Below are 21,659 nucleotides of genomic sequence, written 5' to 3'. Positions count from 1 at the left end.
GACTTTTGCATCCGTGTCTTCTCCTGTACAGGAGCAGCTGATACCAGCATGGGTTGGTTCTCAGGGCCAGGTGCTGTGCCTGTCGCTGGGGTCAGAGTAGCTGCAGTGCCTGTTCCCTTGTCATCAGATCCAGAGACCTTCTTCTCCCCTTGAGGGTCATCGATAAGGTTGAAGAGGACCCAGTAGGCCTGGGAAAGATCCCAGCATGTTGCAATCATTTGTCTCTGGAATAGCCAGGGCACAAGCATACTTTTCCCAGATGTTTCACTAGTTTTTCCACTATCTGCACTTGTTCAAGGGTGAAGTTCCAATACATTGGAGATTCCCACTGTCCTGGACACCTGCCCGTGCTGTCCCACTGTAGTGGGTTGGCCTGGATGGATTCCAGGTTCCCACCAAAGCCTTTCTCTCACTCCCCTCCACAACTGGACAGTAACAAAAGGTTCATGAGTTGAGATGAGAACAGGAGAGATCACTCATGGAATTCTGTCACATACAAAACAGGCCAGAATTATAGATATTAATTAAATTGATCACGAACAAAAGAGCAGTATAATAAGAGGTAAAATAAAAACTTTAAAACATCTTCCCCCCCACCACTCCCTCCCTCCCAGCTCTACCTCCTCCCCAGTGGTGCAGGGAAACAGGGAGTGGGATGGTCAGTTCATCACCTGACATTTCTCCTGCTGCTCAGAGAGAGGAGCCCTTCCTTTGTTCTCCCATGGGAAACAGTTCTCCATTAACTTCTCCAGCATCCGTCCCTCTCACGAGCAACAATCCTCCCAAAACTGCTGCAGCGGGGGTCACTCTTCCACAGGGTGCAGTCCTTCCAGGACAGGCTGCTCCAGCATGGGCTCCTCTCTCCATGGGCCTCCCCTGGAGTCACAGCCTCCTCTCAGACATCCATCTGCTCCAGTGTCAGACTTCTCCATGGGCTGCAGGTGGATCTCTGCCTTCCTGTGGATCTCCATGGGCTGCAGGGGCACAGCTGGCTCACCATGGGCTGCACCATGGGCTGCAGAGGAATCTCAGCTCTGGTGCCTGGAGCAGCTTCTCCCCTTCCTTCTCCACAGACCTTGGTGTTTGCAGAGTTGTTCCTCTCACATGTTCTCACTCCACTCTTCTCTGGCTGCAATTACAACTGCACAAAACCTCTTCTTTTTTTGTTGTTTTTCTGAAATATATTATTATAGAGGTGCTACCATTTCTACTTGGCCCTGCCTTGGCCAGCAGCATGTCCAGCTTTGCAACTACCAGGGATTGGCTCTTCTGGACATGGAGGAAGCTTCTGGCAGCTTCTCACAGAAGCCACTTCTGCAGCCCCTCTCCTGCTACCAAAGCTTGGCCATGCAAATCCAAAACACCTCCACACCCTGCCATTTAGGAAGTATCCAATCCCAGGGCAGGTCTGTGGGTAGGATTCTTAAAAAGCTGTTTGACTTTAGGCCAGACCTGGAACACATGCAGGGTGTGTATGTGTTCCTATATGTGTTCCTATAGCAATAGGAACAATCTATTCATGAACAATCAATTCAAAATTTTCAAAAGGTGTCTCCTCCATGGATTGGTTCTCCAAGGAGAAAAGGTAAAAGGCATAATTATTAATAGTTGTCTGCAGATGGCTCTCAAGGTCCAGAGCTGGCAGCAGTGCTGAATACAAGCACCAGGTTAGTTCCATGGCCAGCCATTCCATCATACCATAAGTCGGAGCTGCAAAGTACAACAAAATTATAACCTTGGCTCTGTCCCCACGGGTGATAAACAGCACAACAGGGATTATTTGGAATGGGAAATCCTGTAAGTAAGGTAACACATAATGCAACTTTTAAGAAAAAGCACACCGACTCTGAGAGCAAATAAATCAACATTGTGACCAGCAACTATGAAACTAATATAATGAATACTTGTATTTGTTCTAATGCATTCTAGTCAGATTTATCATGATGGCTGGACCCCGTATCAGATGCCAAAAAGAAGTGCTGTAGATTAACCCTAGCCAGTAAATAAGTATCATGCAGCCCTTTCTTCTCTCCCAGTGGGATGGGGAGGAGAATCAGAAAAAGGCAGAACCTGTCGATTGGGATAAGTAAAGTTTTTTTTTTTAAATTATCATTATTATTATTATTGTAAAGAAAACCGATGCAAGTAAAAGAGAGAGAGAAATAAACCCCAAGAAACACAATTGATGCACAGTGCAGTTGCTCACCACATGCTGACTGATGTCAGACCCTGTTCCTGAGCAGTGATCAGCCCCTCTCAGTAACCCAGCATTCTGTGCTATGGAATATCCCTCTGGACAGTTTGGGTCAGCTCTCCAGGCTCTGCTCCCTCCCAAGCACCTCCCCACTGGCAGACCATGGAATGCTGAAAAGTCCTTGACTTGAGGTAAGCACTGCTAAGCAACAACCAAGTCATCAGTGTGCTACCAACATTATTCTCGTGCTAAACCCAAAACACAGCTCTGTACCAGCTGCTAGGAAGAAAATTAACTCTATCCCAGCTGAAACCAGGACAGGCCTGAATGCCCTTCACCTGCCCAGGTGTCTGTTCTCTCTCATCTGTGTCCCAAGGGAACTCCTGGTTGTGCCGCTGTGCTGAGCTGCTGGGGCAGCCAGCTGTAACTCGTGCTTTGCCTCCTCTGACCCCGAGTGCCTTCTGCCCAAGCCTCTCGGCTGAGGTGCGCCTGAGGTAAGTACTCACATCATCACTTTCTTCTGGCTGACCCACACACCAGCAGACAAGGAAGGGCCACAAGAAATGCTTCTTTTTCAATCCAAGCACAGGGCCGGGAAGAGCCTTCCCAGCTCCCTTGAGAGAGAGTGTTTGGTAGCTCAGGCCTCGGAGAGCAGAGAGACTGACGGTAATAATGGTGATGATGATGATGATGATGGTTATCACAGAGTCACTCAGAATCCATTCAGGCCTCTGAGATCATGGAGTCCAACCTGTGGCATCAGCCAGACCACGGCACAAAGCACCAGGTCCTGTCTTTCCATAACACCTCACAGGGATCCAACTCCATCTCACTGGGCAGCCCATTCCAACACCTAATCACCCTTTCTGTGAGCAAATTCCTCCTGAAGTACAACCTAAATTCCCACGTGCAGCTTAAGACTTTGTCCTCTCATCCTGTTGCGTAGGAGAAGAGGCCGACCCCCACCTGGCTACAGCCTCCTTTCAGGGCATTGTAGAGAGGGATAAAGCCCTTCCAAGACCTGGAAGGGCTGAACACCCCCGCTCTCTCAGCCGCCCCACATGGGAGCCGTGCTCCACCCTCCTCCAGCTGCACTGCCCTCACCGGGGCTGGCTCCAGCAGCGCCGTCCCTCCCTCAGCCCCAGTCCCGCAGCGGGGGCAGCCCCGCACACAGCGCCCCCTAGCGGCGCGGGCGCTGCCGGCGCCGGGCGGGGCAGGACCGGGCGGGGGGGCAGGACCGGGCGGGGGGGCAGGACCGGGCGGTGCCTCCCGCTGCCGCCGGAAGTGACGGCCGGGCCGGCGGGGCGGGGCGGGGCGGGGCGGGCGGCGCGTGGGGGATGCGCGAGCGGCGGCGGCGGATCCCGAGCGGGGCTGCGGCGGGGGGCGGGGGCGGCCGCCGCCATCGCCATCGGCGCTGCCGCCATGCTGAGCCGCAGCTCCTTCACCAGCCTGGTGGTGGGCGTGTTCGCCGTGTACGTGGCGCACACCTGCTGGGTCATGTACGGCATCGTCTACACGCGGCCCTGCCCGGCGGCGGCGGACGGCGCGGCCGGAGGGTGCGTCTGGCCCTACCTGGCTCGGAGGCCCAAGCTCCAGGTGAGCGGGGCGGGCGCGGCCCGGCCTCTCGGCACCGCCCCTGCCCTCTGCCCCTGCCCTCCGACCCCGCCTGTCCCCGTGTCCCTGCTCCCGCCCTCTCGGCGGCGCCGGGCCCTGCGGAAAGCTCCCGTGGCTGGGGCACTGGCAGCGCTTCGTGGTTTGTGTCGATTGCTGTCACACACCTACTGGTTAGAGCGGCGGTGCGGAGGAAATGCTGGGCCTGTTTAGCCTAGAGAAGACCGAGAAGTCTTTATTAATTCATATAAATATCTCAGAGGATGGGTGCCAGGGGGATGGTGCCAGGCTTCTAAGTGGTGCCTGGCGACAGGATGAGGAGTAATGGCCATAAACTACAACACAGGAACTCCCACTTCAGTGTGAGAAACAGCTTCATTATGTTGAGGGTTGCAGAGCACTGGAACAGGATGCCCCAGGAGGTGGTGGAATCTCCCTGTCTGGAGACATTCCAAACCCATCCAAATGTGTTCCTGTGTTACCTGCTGTAGGCCACCCTGCCTTGGCAGGGGTGTTGGACAAGGTGATCTCCAGAGGCCCTTTCCTTTACTGACAGGATCTCTGGTTCTCTGAAATGGCTCCACTTCCTTCACCTTCCAAAACAGGTCATTCCATTAAAATGTATTTAGTGGCTGCTCCCAAAAGGAGCTGAAAGACTTTTTTTGAGTACGCTGTTTTCTTTCCCTCTGTGTAAAACCTTCCTGCAGCTGGGAGAGTTAGTGAAGCTGGAGGACAGACCTGTACTCTAAATGTAGAGATGCATGAATTTATTTGCATTCTCTTAATTTCTCTGTGCTGTGTTTTGATTTCAGTTAAGCGTGTACACTACCACACGGTCAAGCATTGGTGCTGAGAGTAACATAGATCTCGTTTTGAATGTGGAGGATTTTGATATTGAGTCCAAATTTGAAAGGTAAGGATCTGGACCAGTAGTGTCCAAGGTATCAGAGTTCTTTGCAGAATTCTGAAGTGCATATGCTAGCTGGGAGTTACATGGATGGAAGTATGCATGAAGCCGAGGTAGATTTCACTATTGGTTAGCTTCGACCAGCGTGCTGTTCTCAGCCATATAGGCAAACGTTTTGTGTCTTGCTCACAATAGTAAAATTTACTTTCCATTGAGAAAATCTAAAGACGAATGTGCCTGGAAGTGCTTGAGACTTGCCTCTAATCACATAGGTAGGACACTGGCTACATGTTTTGTTTTGTTCTTAATTGCTGTGGCTTCAGACCTGGAACAGGACTTAGATGTCAAACCACGTTCTCCTTTCATGTATTTTAGCAACATGCTTTTCCATAGCTATTTCTTTGTTAACAATCACACAAGCAAACCTTATTGTCTGATAGTCTAGGGTTTGGGGATCTTCTGAAGGGATATTGGTGCCAAGACTGTGCCCTTAGAGAAATTTTTTGGTAGAACACTGCGCTCTGAATATGCCTCTGACCAATAAAAATGACTGGAACTACTTGTTTTGTTCTTCAGATTAGCTGTCTCACTTTTGTTTTGTTTGTTTGTTTAAAATAATTGCCCCATTCTTGACTCTGTTATCATAGTCTCCAAGATTATTTCACTCTCTTCATTTTCTATGACTAAAGAACATGTTGGTTAGAGTTTAGGCCATATTGAACTTCATCTCTGACAGACCTTATAAGAATTGCTTTACTGACAGTGTCTGCTAAGCCATTGAAAGTATTCAGAGCAGAATAAGCTGAGCAAGACTACAGGAATAGAGGAGGCATTATGCAAGGGTGCAAGTAGGATGATTTCTTGGCTAGTACAAGGAGAGTGACTTCATGGTTTGGGGCTCCAGTTTAGGGTTCTGTGCTTGGCATGCTGAGAAGATATTAATGTAAAGTGCATGGCAAAACTTTGTGATTTTCTTTTTAAACTTCATATTGCATATACAATCTGTGATGCATCTTCTGCACATGAAGGCTGTTTTTTTACAAGTGCTGTCATAATTTTGGCCCTGTGACCTATCAGTAGAGGAAAGCAACAAAAGAATTGATGATGCAGGCCTATGTTATCTAGGGTAATAAAGTAGGGAGTGGACAAAGGTTAAACTATCTTAATATAATAGTAAATCTTTGGAAATATATTGTGATATGTATAAAAAATTACCCCATCCAGCCATGGAACATGTTAGCCAGAAGTAATTGTCTCTAGTAATAGCTAAATATTTCAGCATGTGCTATGTCATCTCATAATATATTTGTTTTGTATTTTAGGACAGTGAATGTCTCTGTACCAAAGAAAACCCGAAATAATGGCACATTATATGCATTTGTATTTCTTCACCATGCTGGCATTTTGCCTTGGCATGATGGTAAACAGGTGCATATAGTAAGTCCTCTGACCACGTACATGGTTCCCAAACCAGAAGAGATTAATTTACTCACTGGTGAATCAGCCACACAGGTAGGTGTGTGTTCCATCTGTGGAAGAACATCTGCAAAATAAGTAATTTATTTTATAGACATTTCTGGTGTTAGTATCTGCTGTGCTTGCATCTTCAAACTGAGGATGATAAAACTGGGGGAAAAAAATCAAAATCCTCTTCTTAATTATCTTGCTAATAGCAGACCACTCAGCAGAGTAGAGGCAGAGCTCTTTAAAATGCTGGCTAGTTATTTAAACACTATCCTAGTTAACAGTAATTGCTTCAAGGAGTCATTGCTTTTGGTAGAAATACTGTATTGCTCTGTAATAGCATGGTGCTGCTTTCTATAGTGAATTGAATTCATTGGAAATAGTATGCTTTGCTGTTGTAAAATAGCAGAATAAGATATGAAGACAAATAAATGATGTTTGGTTGATCATCCTGTTGACTGTTTTGAAGTAACATCTGATTACTGTATAGTCCTGATTTCAAAGTGATTACTTCTTACTAGTGTCCACAATCCTAAGGTATGAAGGTTAATTAGATGAATATCACTTCTTGATAAACAAGGCTGTGAACGAATGCTGAAGTTTTTCAGTGTCAGATTGTGGTGAGCCTTTAAAATCCATTCTGTTGTATTTGACCAAAATACTTGACCTGGTCAAAATTAAGGGCTTCTGGTTTAGGATATAGTTAATGGCTCCCTGGATTCTGTGAGTTAGATTATTACCTTGTTCAAAATTTTGTGTTGGTTAGCAGTATGTATTTTTATTCTTTTTTAAAGCAAATTGAAGCAGAAAAACAGCCCAATGCCCTGGATGAACCGGTCTCTCACTGGAGGTCAAGACTAACCTTAAATGTCATGGTGGAAGATTTTGTGTTTGATGGATCATCGCTCCCTGCTGATGTTCACCGTTACATGAAAATGTAAGTTGATGACTTAATTTTGTCAGATATGTTATTTATAAACTTATGTCACATTTCTGCAAAAATCTTCCTTGACCTTCTGTAGTATTTTATGTTTAAATGGGCATCTAGAGACAAGAGCAGAGGCTCTTAATGCTTGCATTTTGGCAGTGAGGAATTGCTGCTAAGATACCATGTACTAGAAAGCCTTATTGGAGATACCTGGTTCCTGGTATCAGAGTGCTCAGAGTTTACAATACTTTTTTGGTGTGGAGTTACCATAGTAAGGCAGAGCAGGACTACAAAGACACAGGTAAAATGCTGTAGCAGACTTCAAACCTATTTGTTCTCCAGTTGTCTTTCTGGCCTTCAGAGCAATTGCCATCCCTTGACCCTTTCCAGTTTTCCTTCATCTGCAAGTTACTTTTACAAACTGGAAGTGCTGAAGTGGTATAACAGATCTCCTAGGATATCTTTTTTCTCCCTTTATATTTCACTTTATTTTACTTTGACAGTGTGTGTTCCTATGTTATGTCATTTTCCTTGAGAAAATTCTAACAGAAGGGTTGGGTTTTTAGGCCTCTAGGTGCAGGCAGTAGCTTCTGCTCAGTTTGCTTCAGTGGTTTCCAGTATCAAGCATATAAGTGATGCTGTATAGGCTTCTGCTGCTGTATGTTGATGCCTTTCTCTACAAGTACCCTCTTAAATCCAGAAGTAGTTGGTGAACCAGCTACCCAGGGTTCTGGGACAGCTTGCCAGCCAGAATAGGTAGAACCATAGCAAGAAGGGGTTGTTGGACTGGGGTTGATAGGTGAGGAAGTTTTTTTCTGGTTGATTTGCATCAATGCTGTTTAGTTATGGCATTATACAGGAAAAGAGTTTTGATATGAAATAACCTGCTGCAATTTCACTAACAATAGCTTTAATCATGGTTACCAAATCACTTCATAGAAGCTTTAATCATAGAAATCAAATCACTTCATTTAAATAACCAAGCACTATTTCTGAGCCTCAGTTTAGTACTTTTCTGTGTTACTGTTGCACATTGTGTGTTTAATACACTTTCTCTTAGCATGCATAGAGACTTTTCTCTTTTGTCAACAGCTAAAGTTCAACTTTCAGGCTTTAGAAATCTCCATGATGCTACTCTATAGATTTTTACCAAGAGCATCACAGTGTAGATAACTGCCTTTCTAGTGAAGACTTGAAGAATTTGTCTCTGTTAGGGTATTGGGCTAAATACTTTCCCAAGATGCTAACAAAGCCAACTGCAAGTAGGTCATAATTCACTAAATAACTTTACAGGAACCAATTTGATAGAGGGCTTGAAGGCTAACAAGTGTTTATTTGATTCATGCAGGTTGATGAGGTGGTATAGCAATCCAAATCAGAGCTTCTGTAGATGGCAGAGAAGATTTCTGCTCCTTGTACATCCCTGCAGTAATATCTGACCTTCTCATTTGTGCATCAGCCATCACTTTCATGGTCCCATGTGGGCGAGAGCATGAGACTGATGTCCTGCCAGGCACTGATGAGTGGGGGAGATGGTAGAGGGGTGTCATGGTCTCAGTAGGAGGGGAATATTTGAACAAAAGTTACAAATATATGGCAGTAAACTTCAGCATATTTCTCTTCCATAGACTTCTAAATTTCTCTTGGTCATGCAAAAGCTTCACTATCATCCTAACCAATTTCATTTGTATTTTTATTTGCTTATTCTGTCTTTCTACAGAAGAGTGAAAACAAACAATATTTTTCAATACTGGTATCTTTCAGTGAAAGATTTATTCTAGACTAGTGGCTAATTTCTTGCTGTGTGTTAAAAGAAAAGATGGTGGGAAATTTCTACATGGGTAGATTTGAAAGTGATGAATGAATGCTAATTTGAATAAAAGTAGTTTTCTTTTTAGATCATTACAATTATAAAATCCATGTTTAAAAATCCTAGGGTTCAGCTGGGGAAGACAGTGCATTACCTACCAATATTATTTATTGATCAGCTAAGCAACAGAGTGAAAGATTTGATGGTGAGTAATAGAATACCTTCAATTACGTTTAACAGTTTTAACATTACTCTTCAATGTTGTTTTAATTAAGATTTTCTCATAGGTTGTTTGCTGTAATGAAGAAGTAAAAATGCACAAAAGGACTCAATGACCATTTCACTTAATGTGACCTACTGTGGTAATTGCAGAAGCTGCATCTGGGTTTTGAGACTTCTCTCTGGCAGCAGTATCTGTCAGTCACTGTCTTCTATTTCACCAAAGTTTGGATTCCATTGCTTCTGCCTTTTGGGTGATTATGGAGGGCATCACTGTAGCACTGGCAGTGGCAGGACCAGTCTCCTCAGTAGTTTGACTCCCTAATATGAAGAAGTTGTGTTAGCATCCCAGAGTAGATTCTCATACCTTCTAGGCATATTGACAATATCCACAGCTCATAGTGGAGCTACATTTGAGATAAGTCAGTAGCTATTCTCTCGTCTCCTCAAAATTCAAATGGGGTTACATTTCTTGGTGCTGCTATCATGTTAGACTAAATTGAGCACCTGAAAGTTTGGTGTTAGATGACATCCAGTGATCTTATGCACTCAAATAAATCAGGACTTTGAAACTTCAGTAATGGAATTACAGAAGGATGAAGGTGGATGAGATTCCTGGAGATTGCTAATCCAATGCCCCTTCTTAGAGTAGGATAATGTGGAGTGAGTTTTTAAAGACCTTTTCCGGTTGAGTTTTGGTTATAGCCAAGGATGGAGAGGCCACAACCTCTATGGGCAACCTGCTTTAATATTCAGTCATTCCAGCAGTAAAAAAAGAAAAAAAAAAAAAAAAGAATTTTCTGTGTTCAGTTTTTGTCCAACTTCTCTTGTAGGAAATCAAGCAGTTCCTTTGCTATAGGTAGTCCTGTTCCTTTGATACATGACAGTCCCAGGTGTCTAAATCATGTTGATCTCAGCAGCTCGTAGTTAAGCCTTGCAGCTCTTTTCAGTTGCACTGACTGGAATTGGTAATTGATTTGACTTACTGGGAACAACAGTCTCAGGGAATGTCTCAAAACTGTTAAATGAGCACATCTGTATTATGCATCTTCTAGTTGGAAGCCTTTGTAGATGTAAACTTCCCATAGAACTTGAAAATTGTCTTTCCAGTTCATTACTTTAGCTCAGAGAAAGGGTTTTGTTACTTAGTGTTTGGGAGAATCTTTACAAATTTGTGTCCCTTCCACCCCAGATTTGTACAGCAAAATAAACTCCTGAGCATTTGTTACAACTCTTGACAGCAGATTGTTTTGTCCAGTATTTTTTTTAGATATGTATTTGTAATGTCTGCATTAGTGGTCATTGTCCTTTGTTTAAAAGTTTTATCACAGCTCATCCAGTCCCGTTCAGTACATTCATGTGGACTTTTAACTGGTCAAGTCATGTACCCTGTTTACAAATAAATTCAGCATTCTCATGTTGCTAATGACATTCCTGCAGTTGTCATGCATACCACAGTTAATATTATTGTAACTCACTGCCCTAGAAAGTCATTAAAGATCCTGGGAAGTGCTGCAAAGACTATTCCACTAAAACCTGCAAACTTTCCCGTCAGCACTTGCTGTGATGTCTCAGTAGTGACTAGCCAGACTGCTCTCAAGCCCTGCAGAAAGTGTGGTCCTGTAGTAAACATTCTGTAAGAGACTAAGTGGTAAGTGAAAAGCAGGAAAGAATAAGGAGAAAAGGTGGTACAGCCTTTGTGGAGCCAGGTTAATATTTGACTGTAAATAGGGGCACAGACAGTATCTGTTTTCTATGCCTGACCTAAAATCATGGAGCTGAAGATGTGTTTTTCCTGTGCTGGACTGTGGAGATTGTCAACTGACTCTCATTTTCATCAAGATGTAGGTCTTCTGTGGTGAATACTGCAGTCTAGAGATTGTGTTCCTCATATTCTTAGACGTGCTTAAATGCTGTGGTTTTGGGATTGCACAGGATTTAATAAAGAGATAATTTAAAATTCATACCACTGAACTTATTTGCAGTGTTTGCACACTATTTTGTAGTATTGATTAAGTAGAGTGCTAGAAGTAATGATGCTCTGATGCCTTACTGCAAGAGTAGGTTGTATTGCAGGGATGTGGTCATTCCTAGCTTTTAAAGGCTTAGCGACCATCACACTCACATTGAGGTTGTGGAGCACCACTTATGCACTTTAAGTTGTTTGTTAAGAAAGAATTCATTCTTCTGCTTTATTTTAGTTTGCTTTTGGTGTTGGAGAATTCCCATCTCCGTCTTCTGTTGCAATCCAATTTCCTCCCTACACTACCCCTAATTCCTCCATAGTAATTCTTTGTCTGTGGAGAGTGCATTTGCCACGAGCTGCTTACCCAGGCATTTGCAAAATTCTTGTTTCTTGTCCATCCTCCACAGATAAAATTTCTTTTCCCTTTCTGTCGTAAATATTAACGCTGTCTTTGATAGACTGGGAAATTGAAATTAGGCTAATTGAATTACGGGAATCCTTTGAAAAGGAAAAGCAATGTGGCAGATGTTTATATGGTTTTTGGTATACCAAACACTGTGGAATCTTGCCAGTGTTCTCTACAGTCAACTGTAATCACACTTGATTTTTTGTTCCATTCAATTCAGAGATCCCTGACACTGTTCTAGATTTTCAGGCTTTCCTCTCTGCTGTATTAATAAAACTTTCTCAGCTTCCCTTCCCCTCCCTCATGTGCCTGCATGTTCTGCCCCTGTCTGAAAAGCTTACAGGGTCTTGGGAGGGTGGTGAAATTGAGATTTGTTTGTACTCACTGGAGGAAAGGCTTAATGGGAGAATGAGCATAGCCCTCAGTTCACATGTGAGTGATAGGTGGGGAGCCTAAAACCATGTTCTGTGTCACAAGAACCAGAAGAAGCCCATTCACCTTAGTTAGGTGTCAGCTAACTAATTACTGTAGAAACAGATGCAGTGTAGAGTAGCAGGCCTGAGATGGGAATTATGATTGGGAGTAATTAGGAGCCTGGAGCAGCAGATCTTGAACTCTTGCAAAGAGTGCTTGCCAATCTGTTGTCCTGGGCTATCCTTGGAAATGTAAAACAGACTGCCTGAACTTGTTCTGAGGTAGCTGCTGAGTATTCTAACATCTGAGAGGATAACAGGGGTTTTGTGTTTTTTTTTAAACCTGTTTGAGAGGTGGACATAGGCAGCTGTCATGCAGAAGGAGCTGAAGCATTTTAAGACTTTTTTTTTTTCCAGCTTAAGTAACACATAGATGATACGGTAGGATTAGCAGAGACTTATTTTGTGGGGCGCAGGAAAAAAGTTTTTGTGACACCCCAAATCCCAAAGTTATCTTACTTAGCTTTAGCTGTGGTATTTTCATTAGTCTGAGCTAATGGCATCATCTTGCTTCTCCACCCTTTCAATTTCTCTCAAAATCAGTCTCAATGAAGTAAATTTCTGACTGTGGTCTTTGGCATACAATTTGTTTGTTGGTTGGGGTTTTTGGGGTTTTTGTATAATATTCTAGTTTAGATAATCTTAGCATATACATTCAGAGAAGAACTGTCAAAAGAGTTATCTTAAGCACATGTTTCCCACTTTATGCTGCCATCTCAGAGGCATTTGTATACAGGAACAGTGAGGTTGCTATAGGAACTCAAACAGAACAAACTGCAAATTTAACATTTTCTGGAAAAAACACAAAGACTTCAAGCATGGTATAGAAGTCTAAGATCTTATTCCCTTTAAAAAATAAAATGAGTTCATAAAATTGTGTGATTAAATTATAGTGTGATACAAGCACTTTATATAAAAAAATATGATTGGAAATAATTGCTGCCATTTTTCTGCTATTAAAGATGAAACATGTCTTTTTGAAATGCAGGTTATAAATCGTTCAACAACAGAGCTACCTCTTACAGTGTCGTATGACAAAATATCTCTTGGAAAACTCCGATTTTGGATCCACATGCAGGATGCTGTGTACTCCCTCCAGCAATTTGGTATGCTTACCTTTAGTGACTTTAGGCTAAGAAACCACAACTAACCCCTTAATTTGTTTCTTTTATGCACATAGATGCATTTTTTTTTCTGGATAGCTGGTGAAGAGATTTAATGCTACAAATCTCGTGTTGTTTCACCTTAAGTTAAAAATAAAAGCATATGTTGACATGTGGCAGGGAACAAAAATACAGAGGTGAATTAACCATTTTTAAAATTAATTTTATTTGGGATAGTACTCTGTAAAAGCATTAGAGGACATAATCAAGAAGGGCATTTTCACCATGGGTTTCCCCTGTCATCCAAGGAACAGAAAAGTTCGATCAGTGGTACATAGGCTTTGATGTATATACTTTATACTTATAGTTTTTACATATACTTCATACTTTTGTATAATGTATACACAGCTGCTCACTGTAGCCATATATCTGCAGTGAAATACAGGCAGGCCATACTGAGTAAAATCCAGCTGCTTCTCCTTAGCTCAGGCTAATGTGTGTAAAAGCTAGAAATATGTCTGCTAAACATAACTGTCTTGAAAGAATCAAGTAATTGCTTGTTCAGAGTTTGTATAGGACATGTGTCCACCATCACCTCTCCATAATTTTTTGTGAGCCTCCCCAGAATTGAAATTTTCATATTCCATGCCTTGGTTGTTGTGTGATAGACACAGATATCAAGACCCCTCATCCCAAGAGTACCTCCTCTGCCTGGAAAAAAGGCCTGTGTAAGATGCTGTTCGTTCCCCCTATGTATGTAGATAGTGGAACATAAGGTTTGAAATTTTCCTTTTGGAATAATTCCTGGAGCAGTCAGATCAGTAGCAAAACTCCAAAATCACTTGAGAATGGCCAAGTACTTGCTGTGATAGCGAGTAACTTGGTGCTGCACTCAAGCACTATTGCCATAAACGCAGCATTGTGTATTTTCTGAGAACTGTGGACTTCAATTATAGCATTGCATCTATGGCCATGTTTCTCAGTGACTTTTGTTGTCCTTTACTGTGTAGTCTTTTTCTTATTTTTCAGCTTTTGATGTGAAGCTCACTCCTGTGTATCAAATTAAAGTTCAGAGGCCAATTTGTAAAACCTTTTTTTTTACTTCCAGCTCAGGCCAAAATGATTTAATGTGTCTTCCCATTTGTCTGTCAGGTGGTCAGCTTAGCTTGTAATTACACAAGGTGTTAAAAGCTTGTTACAAAACACATTGTAATTACATAAGTTAAAGACTTGTAACTGATGAGTTTTGGGTTTGGGCAAGCCAAATAACTTACCAAAATATAGGTAGATAAGGATTTCACCGATACAACTTCCATCATGTTTTGGATTTATGATTCCTTAACAAGAGTTGTGTAGGTGACATAAGATTCCTTTCATACTGGACTTGAGCATAAAAGCAATGAACTATCAGGTACTTCTTGCACAGTGACTTGTTCTTTTTCATAGGGTTTTCAGAAAAGGATGCAGATGAAGTAAAAGGAATTTTTGTTGATACTAACTTGTACTTTCTGGCTTTGACATTCTTCGTAGCAGCGTTCCATGTAAGTGGTTTTAGTTTTTAGGAAGTACATAATATGGGGAAAAAAAATGGAGATGTGTGTCTGACTTTCAGGTGTTCCATTTGTTAAGAATTATTCTTGAAAACAGTAATTTCAGTAGAGCAGTGGAAGAATTATCTGGTACAAAAGTCAGCTATATTTCCAATACAGAGTTAATATGAAGACCTTAAATAGGGCAGAAATTTGAGATAATTATACAGAAAATAAGTCTTGACTGAAGTCTTGACTGAAATATAAAAAATTACCTTCATTATCACTTTTTTTACATTGTAGTTGAACCAAAGCCCCTAGAATTAAAATGCCTGTAAACATTAGTTTAAATTTTGTTGAATTCTCACAAGGTTTAGCACTGCAGGGATATAGGTGGGGCACCTGTACTAGGGTTTGAGTCTCTGACTTCTAATCCCTGGATCAGCTGATATTTTCTGAAATTGTTTCCAGAAACGTTCCTGTAAAGTGTGGAGCACTCATGGTTATTTTTTGTTGTTGTGTGTCCCTTTTTTGGCACTGGCTCAATCTGAATCTTGATTTTAATAAACAACATTTTTTATACACTGGGAACGTTTCTGTAATCTACAGTTATACTCAACACAGTTCCCATACTCTGGGAGAGATAAGAACTTGCCTGGAATGTTATGTTTCTTTATACTTTCATTGCACACAGTTAACTTGTTTGGAAAGCCTTAGAATTCCATGGTATATTAATTTCATTTTTCCACTCTGTTTATCAGGTTGCAAAGTGTCTGTAGACTGGGAGAAGCTTTTCTGATACTTTTTTCTTTTGTGTATCATTTTCCCAAATAATTAAAAAAATATCCATCCTATAGACAAACAAACCCCAGAAAAAGCAACTGAAAATTTCATGAAAATCTACTGACCCAAGAATTTCTGGAATCTGTGAATCTGAAATTCAATTTTTTTTAGATAATGAAGGCTTAAAGGAAATACCAAAACTATACTGAATGAAAATACTGAGGAAAATAAAAAAGCTTCCTACAAATAAATTGAATTCTAAAATGTCCTGGAAGTTTAGATAGCTTAGTGACAAAATACAGAGGAAACCTGACTTCCTGTATTGTAGGACTTTTTTTTCTAAAATTTTCATATTATCCAAATGTAAATTGACTATCAATCCAATACAGAGCATTTTTAGTTTAATTTACTATGCTTTTCCCTGATCTCTCGAGGTGTGTGGTTCCTCAGGGTCCTCATTCTTTACCTTCTATGATGAGTTACCCTCTATTGGGTCTCTGACTTGCTTTACAGAACACTAATCTCTGCAGCACTGTAATGGTAATATTTGAAATTCATCCTGTCATTTTGCATTGCTTTTAGAGCCTGGGCTTCTACAAAAACTTTTCTTTTTAGCTTTTATTTGTGAGTCTTAATTTTCATTTCTGAAGTTTCTAAAACAGGGGCTTTTTAATACCATGTTGAATGCATTGTTAACATTTTCAGTCTCTAATTAGTGTATGCTTCAAGCAAATGAGTATGTTTCTTCCTATTTGCAGCTTCTCTTTGATTTCCTTGCATTTAAAAATGACATCAGTTTTTGGAAGAAAAAGAGGAGCATGATTGGGATGTCTACAAAAGCAGGTATGGACTAGAACGCAAAGTGTTGTCTGTGTGCTGTCTATTTTATGGTGTGCGTTTTCAGTCTTGCTTAAGGTGACATTGTAGGTTTACAGAGATAGCAAAATGGTTTGTGTACAAAGAGATGGCTAATGCTATACACAGATGATTTCTAACTTTGTTAGTGCTGTGCTCAGGTTTCACTTGAGTTTAAGCACTTCTGTCACTAGTGAGGTTTGACTGTCATGGAATTGGGAATTAGATTAATGTTGGGTCAGTTACCATGTTTTTCCTTGCTGAAGGAACAGAGAAGTGCTCTGAAAAAAGAATGAAGACCAGAAAAAAGTTCTGTGGGTGGAGAGAATGTGCTTTCATGAGTAATGCTGTTGTGCAAGTCCCTTGTGTTCCTTGTAGATAACTACAGGTTCCAAAATATTTGTGGGTGGAAAGTGCTGTATTGTAATGCTCTTGCTTGATGTGGGCTTCGATGTAAACAGGAGCAGTAGAGGCTCCTGGGGTGGGGGGAGGGGGAGAGCATGGGAGGATTGACTTGATCTGTGTGTAGGAAAGATGTGAGAAACATGGTGATCTGACATCCTGCCAAGCCTTCCTAGAAACAGATGAAAGTTTTTCCAATAGCTTTTTTTTCCAGTTTTGATTATGAAGCAAAATTGTAAACCTGGAGTTGCTTGACCTCTGAGACTATCCCTAATTCTGTCATATTTACAGATGGATTAAAACATGTAAGGAATATCAATACCGGGGGAAATAAAAGGCATTCCATGTTATGATGAACAACATATTTTTATCACATGGAGAATCCATGTATCATTTTTATGTGTGCATTTGTTTTTTTACAGCAGTTTTACTGCTGTTGGCATGTGAATGCCAAAAAGTTTGTAAAAAGTCAAAACAGTCCATGGAATTTCAGAAATAAGAGTCAATTGCCAGTTTCAAAACTTGGGAAAGTCAAATTCAAAAGACTTAACATTTACAAACAATAAATGAATTTAAATCCGGATATTATATTATCTCACAGTCTTTCGGCTTCCTGGAGACACAAATCATGAATGTAGTTCCCAATTGTACTCATATATTGCTGAATTGCTTCAGTACAGAAGTCTTCATTAAATGTTCCAATTTTCTTTCATCTCCTGTGATAAGGATTGCATGAAATGTTCTTGTTCCCTATTTGCCCAGAGATCACTGGCTGTTTCTAGGACTACTAGATATATCAAGATGTACACAGAAGAAATTCATATTTAAATTGTGTAAGACAGAATTGCACCAAATAGACCATTACTGTTCTGTCATCTCAGCTGTTCATTTAAATATTAATAAGCCTTCCATTTTCATGTTTTCTGTCTAGTGCTTTGGAGGTGCTTTAGTACTGTGGTAATATTTCTTTTCCTTTTGGATGAACAAACAAGTTTATTGGTGCTGATCCCTGCAGGCGTTGGTGCAGTGATTGAGGTGAGTTCTTAAAGCTGTAGCACCAGATACCAGTATTTGTAGCAACATCCATAGTTTACAGTAGAAAACTAATGCTAAACTAGTTACTGGAAAATTCTACTGTAGCTTGCATGTCCTTGGCTTTCAGTGACAGAGGAGATGGTGTCCCTTGATCAAATAACTAAACTGGAAGTATCAGTTTTTTTGGGATGGTCCAGCTGATATTGCAGAAACCAAACACAGAGCGATGCTGCAGCTCCACTTACCACATCACCCAGTAGGCCTCACTCCTGGCCAAGCAAGTATAACCATGTCAACAAACCTGCATTGGAAGCATGTCAAAGAGCAGGCTGTGTGCCCACAGACAGTGCCAGGACTGAGGTGATTGGGGAAGGAGGAAAAGGAGGAGACTGCTGCCTGTGTGCATGATTCCACAAGTCTGCATCTCGTCAGTGGCTTGCAGGTAGCACAGCTGTCTCAAAGTGACAGCAGTCATACGGACAGTACATAGGAATTTGTCTGCTAGGAAGAACTTTTTCCCAACTTGGGCTTAACTCCTGTTTCTCATGCAGTGCTGATAGTGACACTGATTCTGTAAGAAATTATTTTCTCATTTGTACCAAAGATAACAGTAAAAGATTGTCTTTACACTATTCCCCCTTTTTTTTTTTTGCCTTTTTTTTGTCTGGAATATATGGTAGGGTGAGGAGAGAATATTGGTGTATCTAAAGTCAAGTAAATTAATCTTTGTCCACAAAAAGCTTCAGGGAGTTCAGCTCTCCTGGGGACCTGCATTGCCTAAGTTGTCACATCTGTATAGCAGTGTAGGTACATTAGTAAATTTTCAGGTGAACTGAAACTTTAGGTTTACATTATGGTCAGGCTGTTTCAGCTGTACAGTAAGTAACCACATAATTCAGAAGATTCACTGATTTTTGCTTGTAGTCCACTTCTGAAATGTAATGACCTTTTAAGTGCCAACTTAATCACTGTTAGGAGTTCTGAACCACCTTCATTGAAGGCACATAAAAACTTGCTTGGTAGGTGACTACAGGAATTTTCCAAATGCCTTACCTGGGGTTCATCTTGGTGCTAACCCCACTTAGGCACTGCCATTCAGATATCCTGGAATGACTACATTACTTAAATTGCATAATCTGATAAAGAGACTTAATAGTGCAGGCTCACAACATTGTACTTGTTTGATGACATGGCATTTGGTTTGTGTAGACACAGGCAGTGTGTGCTGCAATCAGGCTGTGGCTGCTTTATGCAATGGTTGGTTAAAACAGGTATTCTGGAATCTTGATTCTAATTATCTGAGTCCTTCATAAGATGTTCCTTTGTATAATAATCTTTTATGTGCATTTTTTGTTTTTGCTGATCACAGCTCTGGAAGGTGAAGAAGGCCTTGAAAATGACAATCAAGTGGCAAGGTTTGAGGCCCAAATTTCAGGTATAGTAGACATTGCCCTGTTAATGATTACACTCTTGAGTCATCCATCTATTTCCAGGTTACTGTGCAACTTGACTTCTAGGAAATTAAGATTTTTTTTTGAATTACAAAAGTTTCCTGTGTACATTTCTCTATGAATGGCTTAATCCAATAGCAGGATGAGCATTTGCAAACCTGTTTCTTTCTTTGAGTTCTTTAGAAGCAGCTATTTGTATGTATTTATGTTGCAAGAAACTTCAGCACTTCTCTGTCAGTTCTGCTAAATCTTTATAGGCGAGGCTCTGTTGCTGCCACTGTGTTGGAAAGACACCCTTAAGTGACATAATGTTTTGAAATAAGAAACTGGCTTTTTCATGAACCTGTAGGTATAACTTCTCCATTGTGAAACTAACAGAAGATGTGGCATGTTCTGGGGACAGTACACTCTTAGATGATTCTCTGGGTAAAATGAAGTGCTGAGATTGCAGAACATGCAGCAGCAAAGTGTAGTCTACACTGAAAATTTATCTTGCTGGTGGAAGAATCAGTTGTCTAATATCCAGTGTTTCTTCACAAGAAGTGCTGAGGTTTTGTGCTGCTTAAAGTCTGTGTCTGGAGTGACTGGTGGCTCTGCTTGTTCCTATGTCAAGGAACCGTGTTGAGGCAGGCAGAATTTCTGGACATGCGGAGATAATCATAACAATGATAATCCATGACCTCTTCATGGTTATGGCTTTTCATAAATGCTTCCTGTATCTGACAAATTTCTAGCTACTTGACTTTGCTTTTGCTTTGTGAATTCTGCTGTTTCAAACCTGGAAGTTTGGTAAAAAATATGAGGTTAAAGGTTAATCTTTTTGCCTACCCTATATTTAGTAGGCTAAATATACTAAGGACAAATATATGACTCTCCTATATAGAAGCTTTAAAAAGCTTTGTTACCTGTTTAATGTAGAGAGTTGGAGAGCAAATGCTTTCCCCTGTGTTCTGATGTGATTGTGGTTTTCCTGTGTGTTGCAGTTTGGTGCATACAATGACTCTGAAAAGAAAACCGAGGAATATGATGCCCAGGTAAGAGAGAATCCTGTGAATTCCGATCTACAAAGTCTGTGTACGTCACCTGTTGATTGACTTGTTTTGCTCTTTTTTTCTACAAGTGTATTTTCCACATCCTCACAGTTGTCAAGTGGATCATTGTATAGATGATCAGACAGTGAAGATTCATTCTGATAATTTATGAAAAGAAACAGTGAAATAGTTATTTTGGTTGTTGAATCTGGTTGAAGCATTGGTCTGAGAGGCATTACCACTCAAAAATTTGAAAGCTGATTATTTTTACTGAAAAAAAGCTGATTTTTTTTTTTTACTGAAAGCTGTTATTTTTAGTGAGGGAAAGTTCACATGGTTCCTGATTTCTGAAAGGAGTTGAGCATAGATGACAACATCGGTGTTAAGTAGGAAGCTACTTTTAGAGACTGATCTTTGTGCTGTCTCTTGGTGCCAACGCTCTGAGGTGATTGCTTGTCTGAATTGGCCTTTGGAATTTTCACCACCACCACTAGAAGTGGAAGCATTGTAGAAATTATAGCATACATGTGGGAATAGGAAAAGATTATCAGGAAAAAAATATGTGACTGTCTTCTTTTCATGGCTATTTAATGGCATGAAAAATCTGTTCATATACAATGTGAACTAACAATTTTTCTTCTCCATTAGGCTATGAAATACTTGTCGTATTTGCTCTATCCACTGTGTATTGGAGGTGCAGGTTACTCCTTGCTGAATGTTAAATACAAAAGGTACTGTAACTCTATAAATGATCTCATGTGGAATTAAAACATTCCCCATTTTTTCTCCATGGTTATGGAAGTTGGTGGTTAGCTTGATGCATAGGCAGGAACTGGAAACTTCCTTGTCCTGTCTATCTAAAGCTGAAGAATATAGATGTTTTTTTAACATCCTCTAGGCAACAGGCTGTTGTATCTCACAGGTTACCTGATAATTACTGTAGCATAGAATTCAGTAGCTTGCATACATGTCAGTCAGAAGAGGAGGAGGAAAGCTGTCATTGATGTTCAGAGGGCCAGTTGGTGATAGGAGAGATGAAACGAATTCAGTGGTTGAACCTGTCCAATAGCAAAAAGAAGCAAAAACCTTCACAAAATTACTTGGTTTGAACAAGAAGCTTCTTTGTTCCTAGATATGATAGTTATGATGGCAAGCAAGCAAAAGCATTTTTTAGAAAGGGCTCTTTATTCCTTTACAGCCATGAACTTCCTGCAGCATAGTAATACTTCAGCAAGAGCTGGATACTCAATATTTCATGAACAAATGAGACCTTTGTCACCTTTCACTCAAAGTAGCTGTTTCGTTTTGTGTTGGAGAGATGCAAGCAAGTGTGCAGCCATGAGACTTTGTTGTAGGAAAATCCTGCAGACACAAACATGGTGCGGCCATGTAGGCATTTTTAACAGTCCTTAGGCCCAGATGGGATGGGAGAAAACAAGCAGTAGTAGTTTTTCCCTAATGTTATTTTAAGCTGTTGCTGCATACATGAGGT

General features: G+C 41.1%; 1 protein-coding gene and 1 long non-coding RNA gene across 6 annotated transcripts in view; one reads left to right on the top strand and one right to left on the bottom strand.

The window, feature by feature from the left end:
• Positions 1-3,515: 3,515 nt before the first annotated feature.
• Positions 3,516-21,659, top strand: part of CLPTM1L (CLPTM1 like) — a 26,372-nt gene continuing 8,228 nt past the window's right edge. The window contains exons 1-12 of the mRNA XM_064430565.1: positions 3,516-3,790; positions 4,618-4,718; positions 6,035-6,224; positions 6,971-7,113; positions 9,041-9,119; positions 12,967-13,084; positions 14,528-14,622; positions 16,152-16,236; positions 17,582-17,685; positions 19,055-19,120; positions 20,120-20,170; positions 20,816-20,898. Coding sequence (XP_064286635.1) covers positions 3,617-3,790; positions 4,618-4,718; positions 6,035-6,224; positions 6,971-7,113; positions 9,041-9,119; positions 12,967-13,084; positions 14,528-14,622; positions 16,152-16,236; positions 17,582-17,685; positions 19,055-19,120; positions 20,120-20,170; positions 20,816-20,898 — 1,289 coding nt within the window. The 5' untranslated portion in view covers positions 3,516-3,616. The remainder of the gene's footprint in view (positions 3,791-4,617; positions 4,719-6,034; positions 6,225-6,970; positions 7,114-9,040; positions 9,120-12,966; positions 13,085-14,527; positions 14,623-16,151; positions 16,237-17,581; positions 17,686-19,054; positions 19,121-20,119; positions 20,171-20,815; positions 20,899-21,659) is intronic.
• LOC135306494 (uncharacterized) overlaps positions 13,079-21,659 on the bottom strand; it is a 25,050-nt gene continuing 16,469 nt past the window's right edge. For all 5 annotated transcript variants that reach the window (XR_010367302.1, XR_010367306.1, XR_010367304.1 and 2 more), the window contains 2 exons: positions 20,042-21,225; positions 13,079-19,914 (listed from right to left, as the gene is read on the bottom strand). This is a non-coding gene — a long non-coding RNA (uncharacterized LOC135306494). The remainder of the gene's footprint in view (positions 19,915-20,041; positions 21,226-21,659) is intronic.

The sequence above is a fragment of the Passer domesticus genome, chromosome 1 (genome assembly GCF_036417665.1).
Source record: "Passer domesticus isolate bPasDom1 chromosome 1, bPasDom1.hap1, whole genome shotgun sequence".
Classification (NCBI taxonomy): Eukaryota; Metazoa; Chordata; class Aves; order Passeriformes; family Passeridae; genus Passer; species Passer domesticus.
The sequence above is the reverse complement of the archived record's forward strand: the minus strand, read 5'-3'. Positions and strand labels throughout refer to the sequence as shown.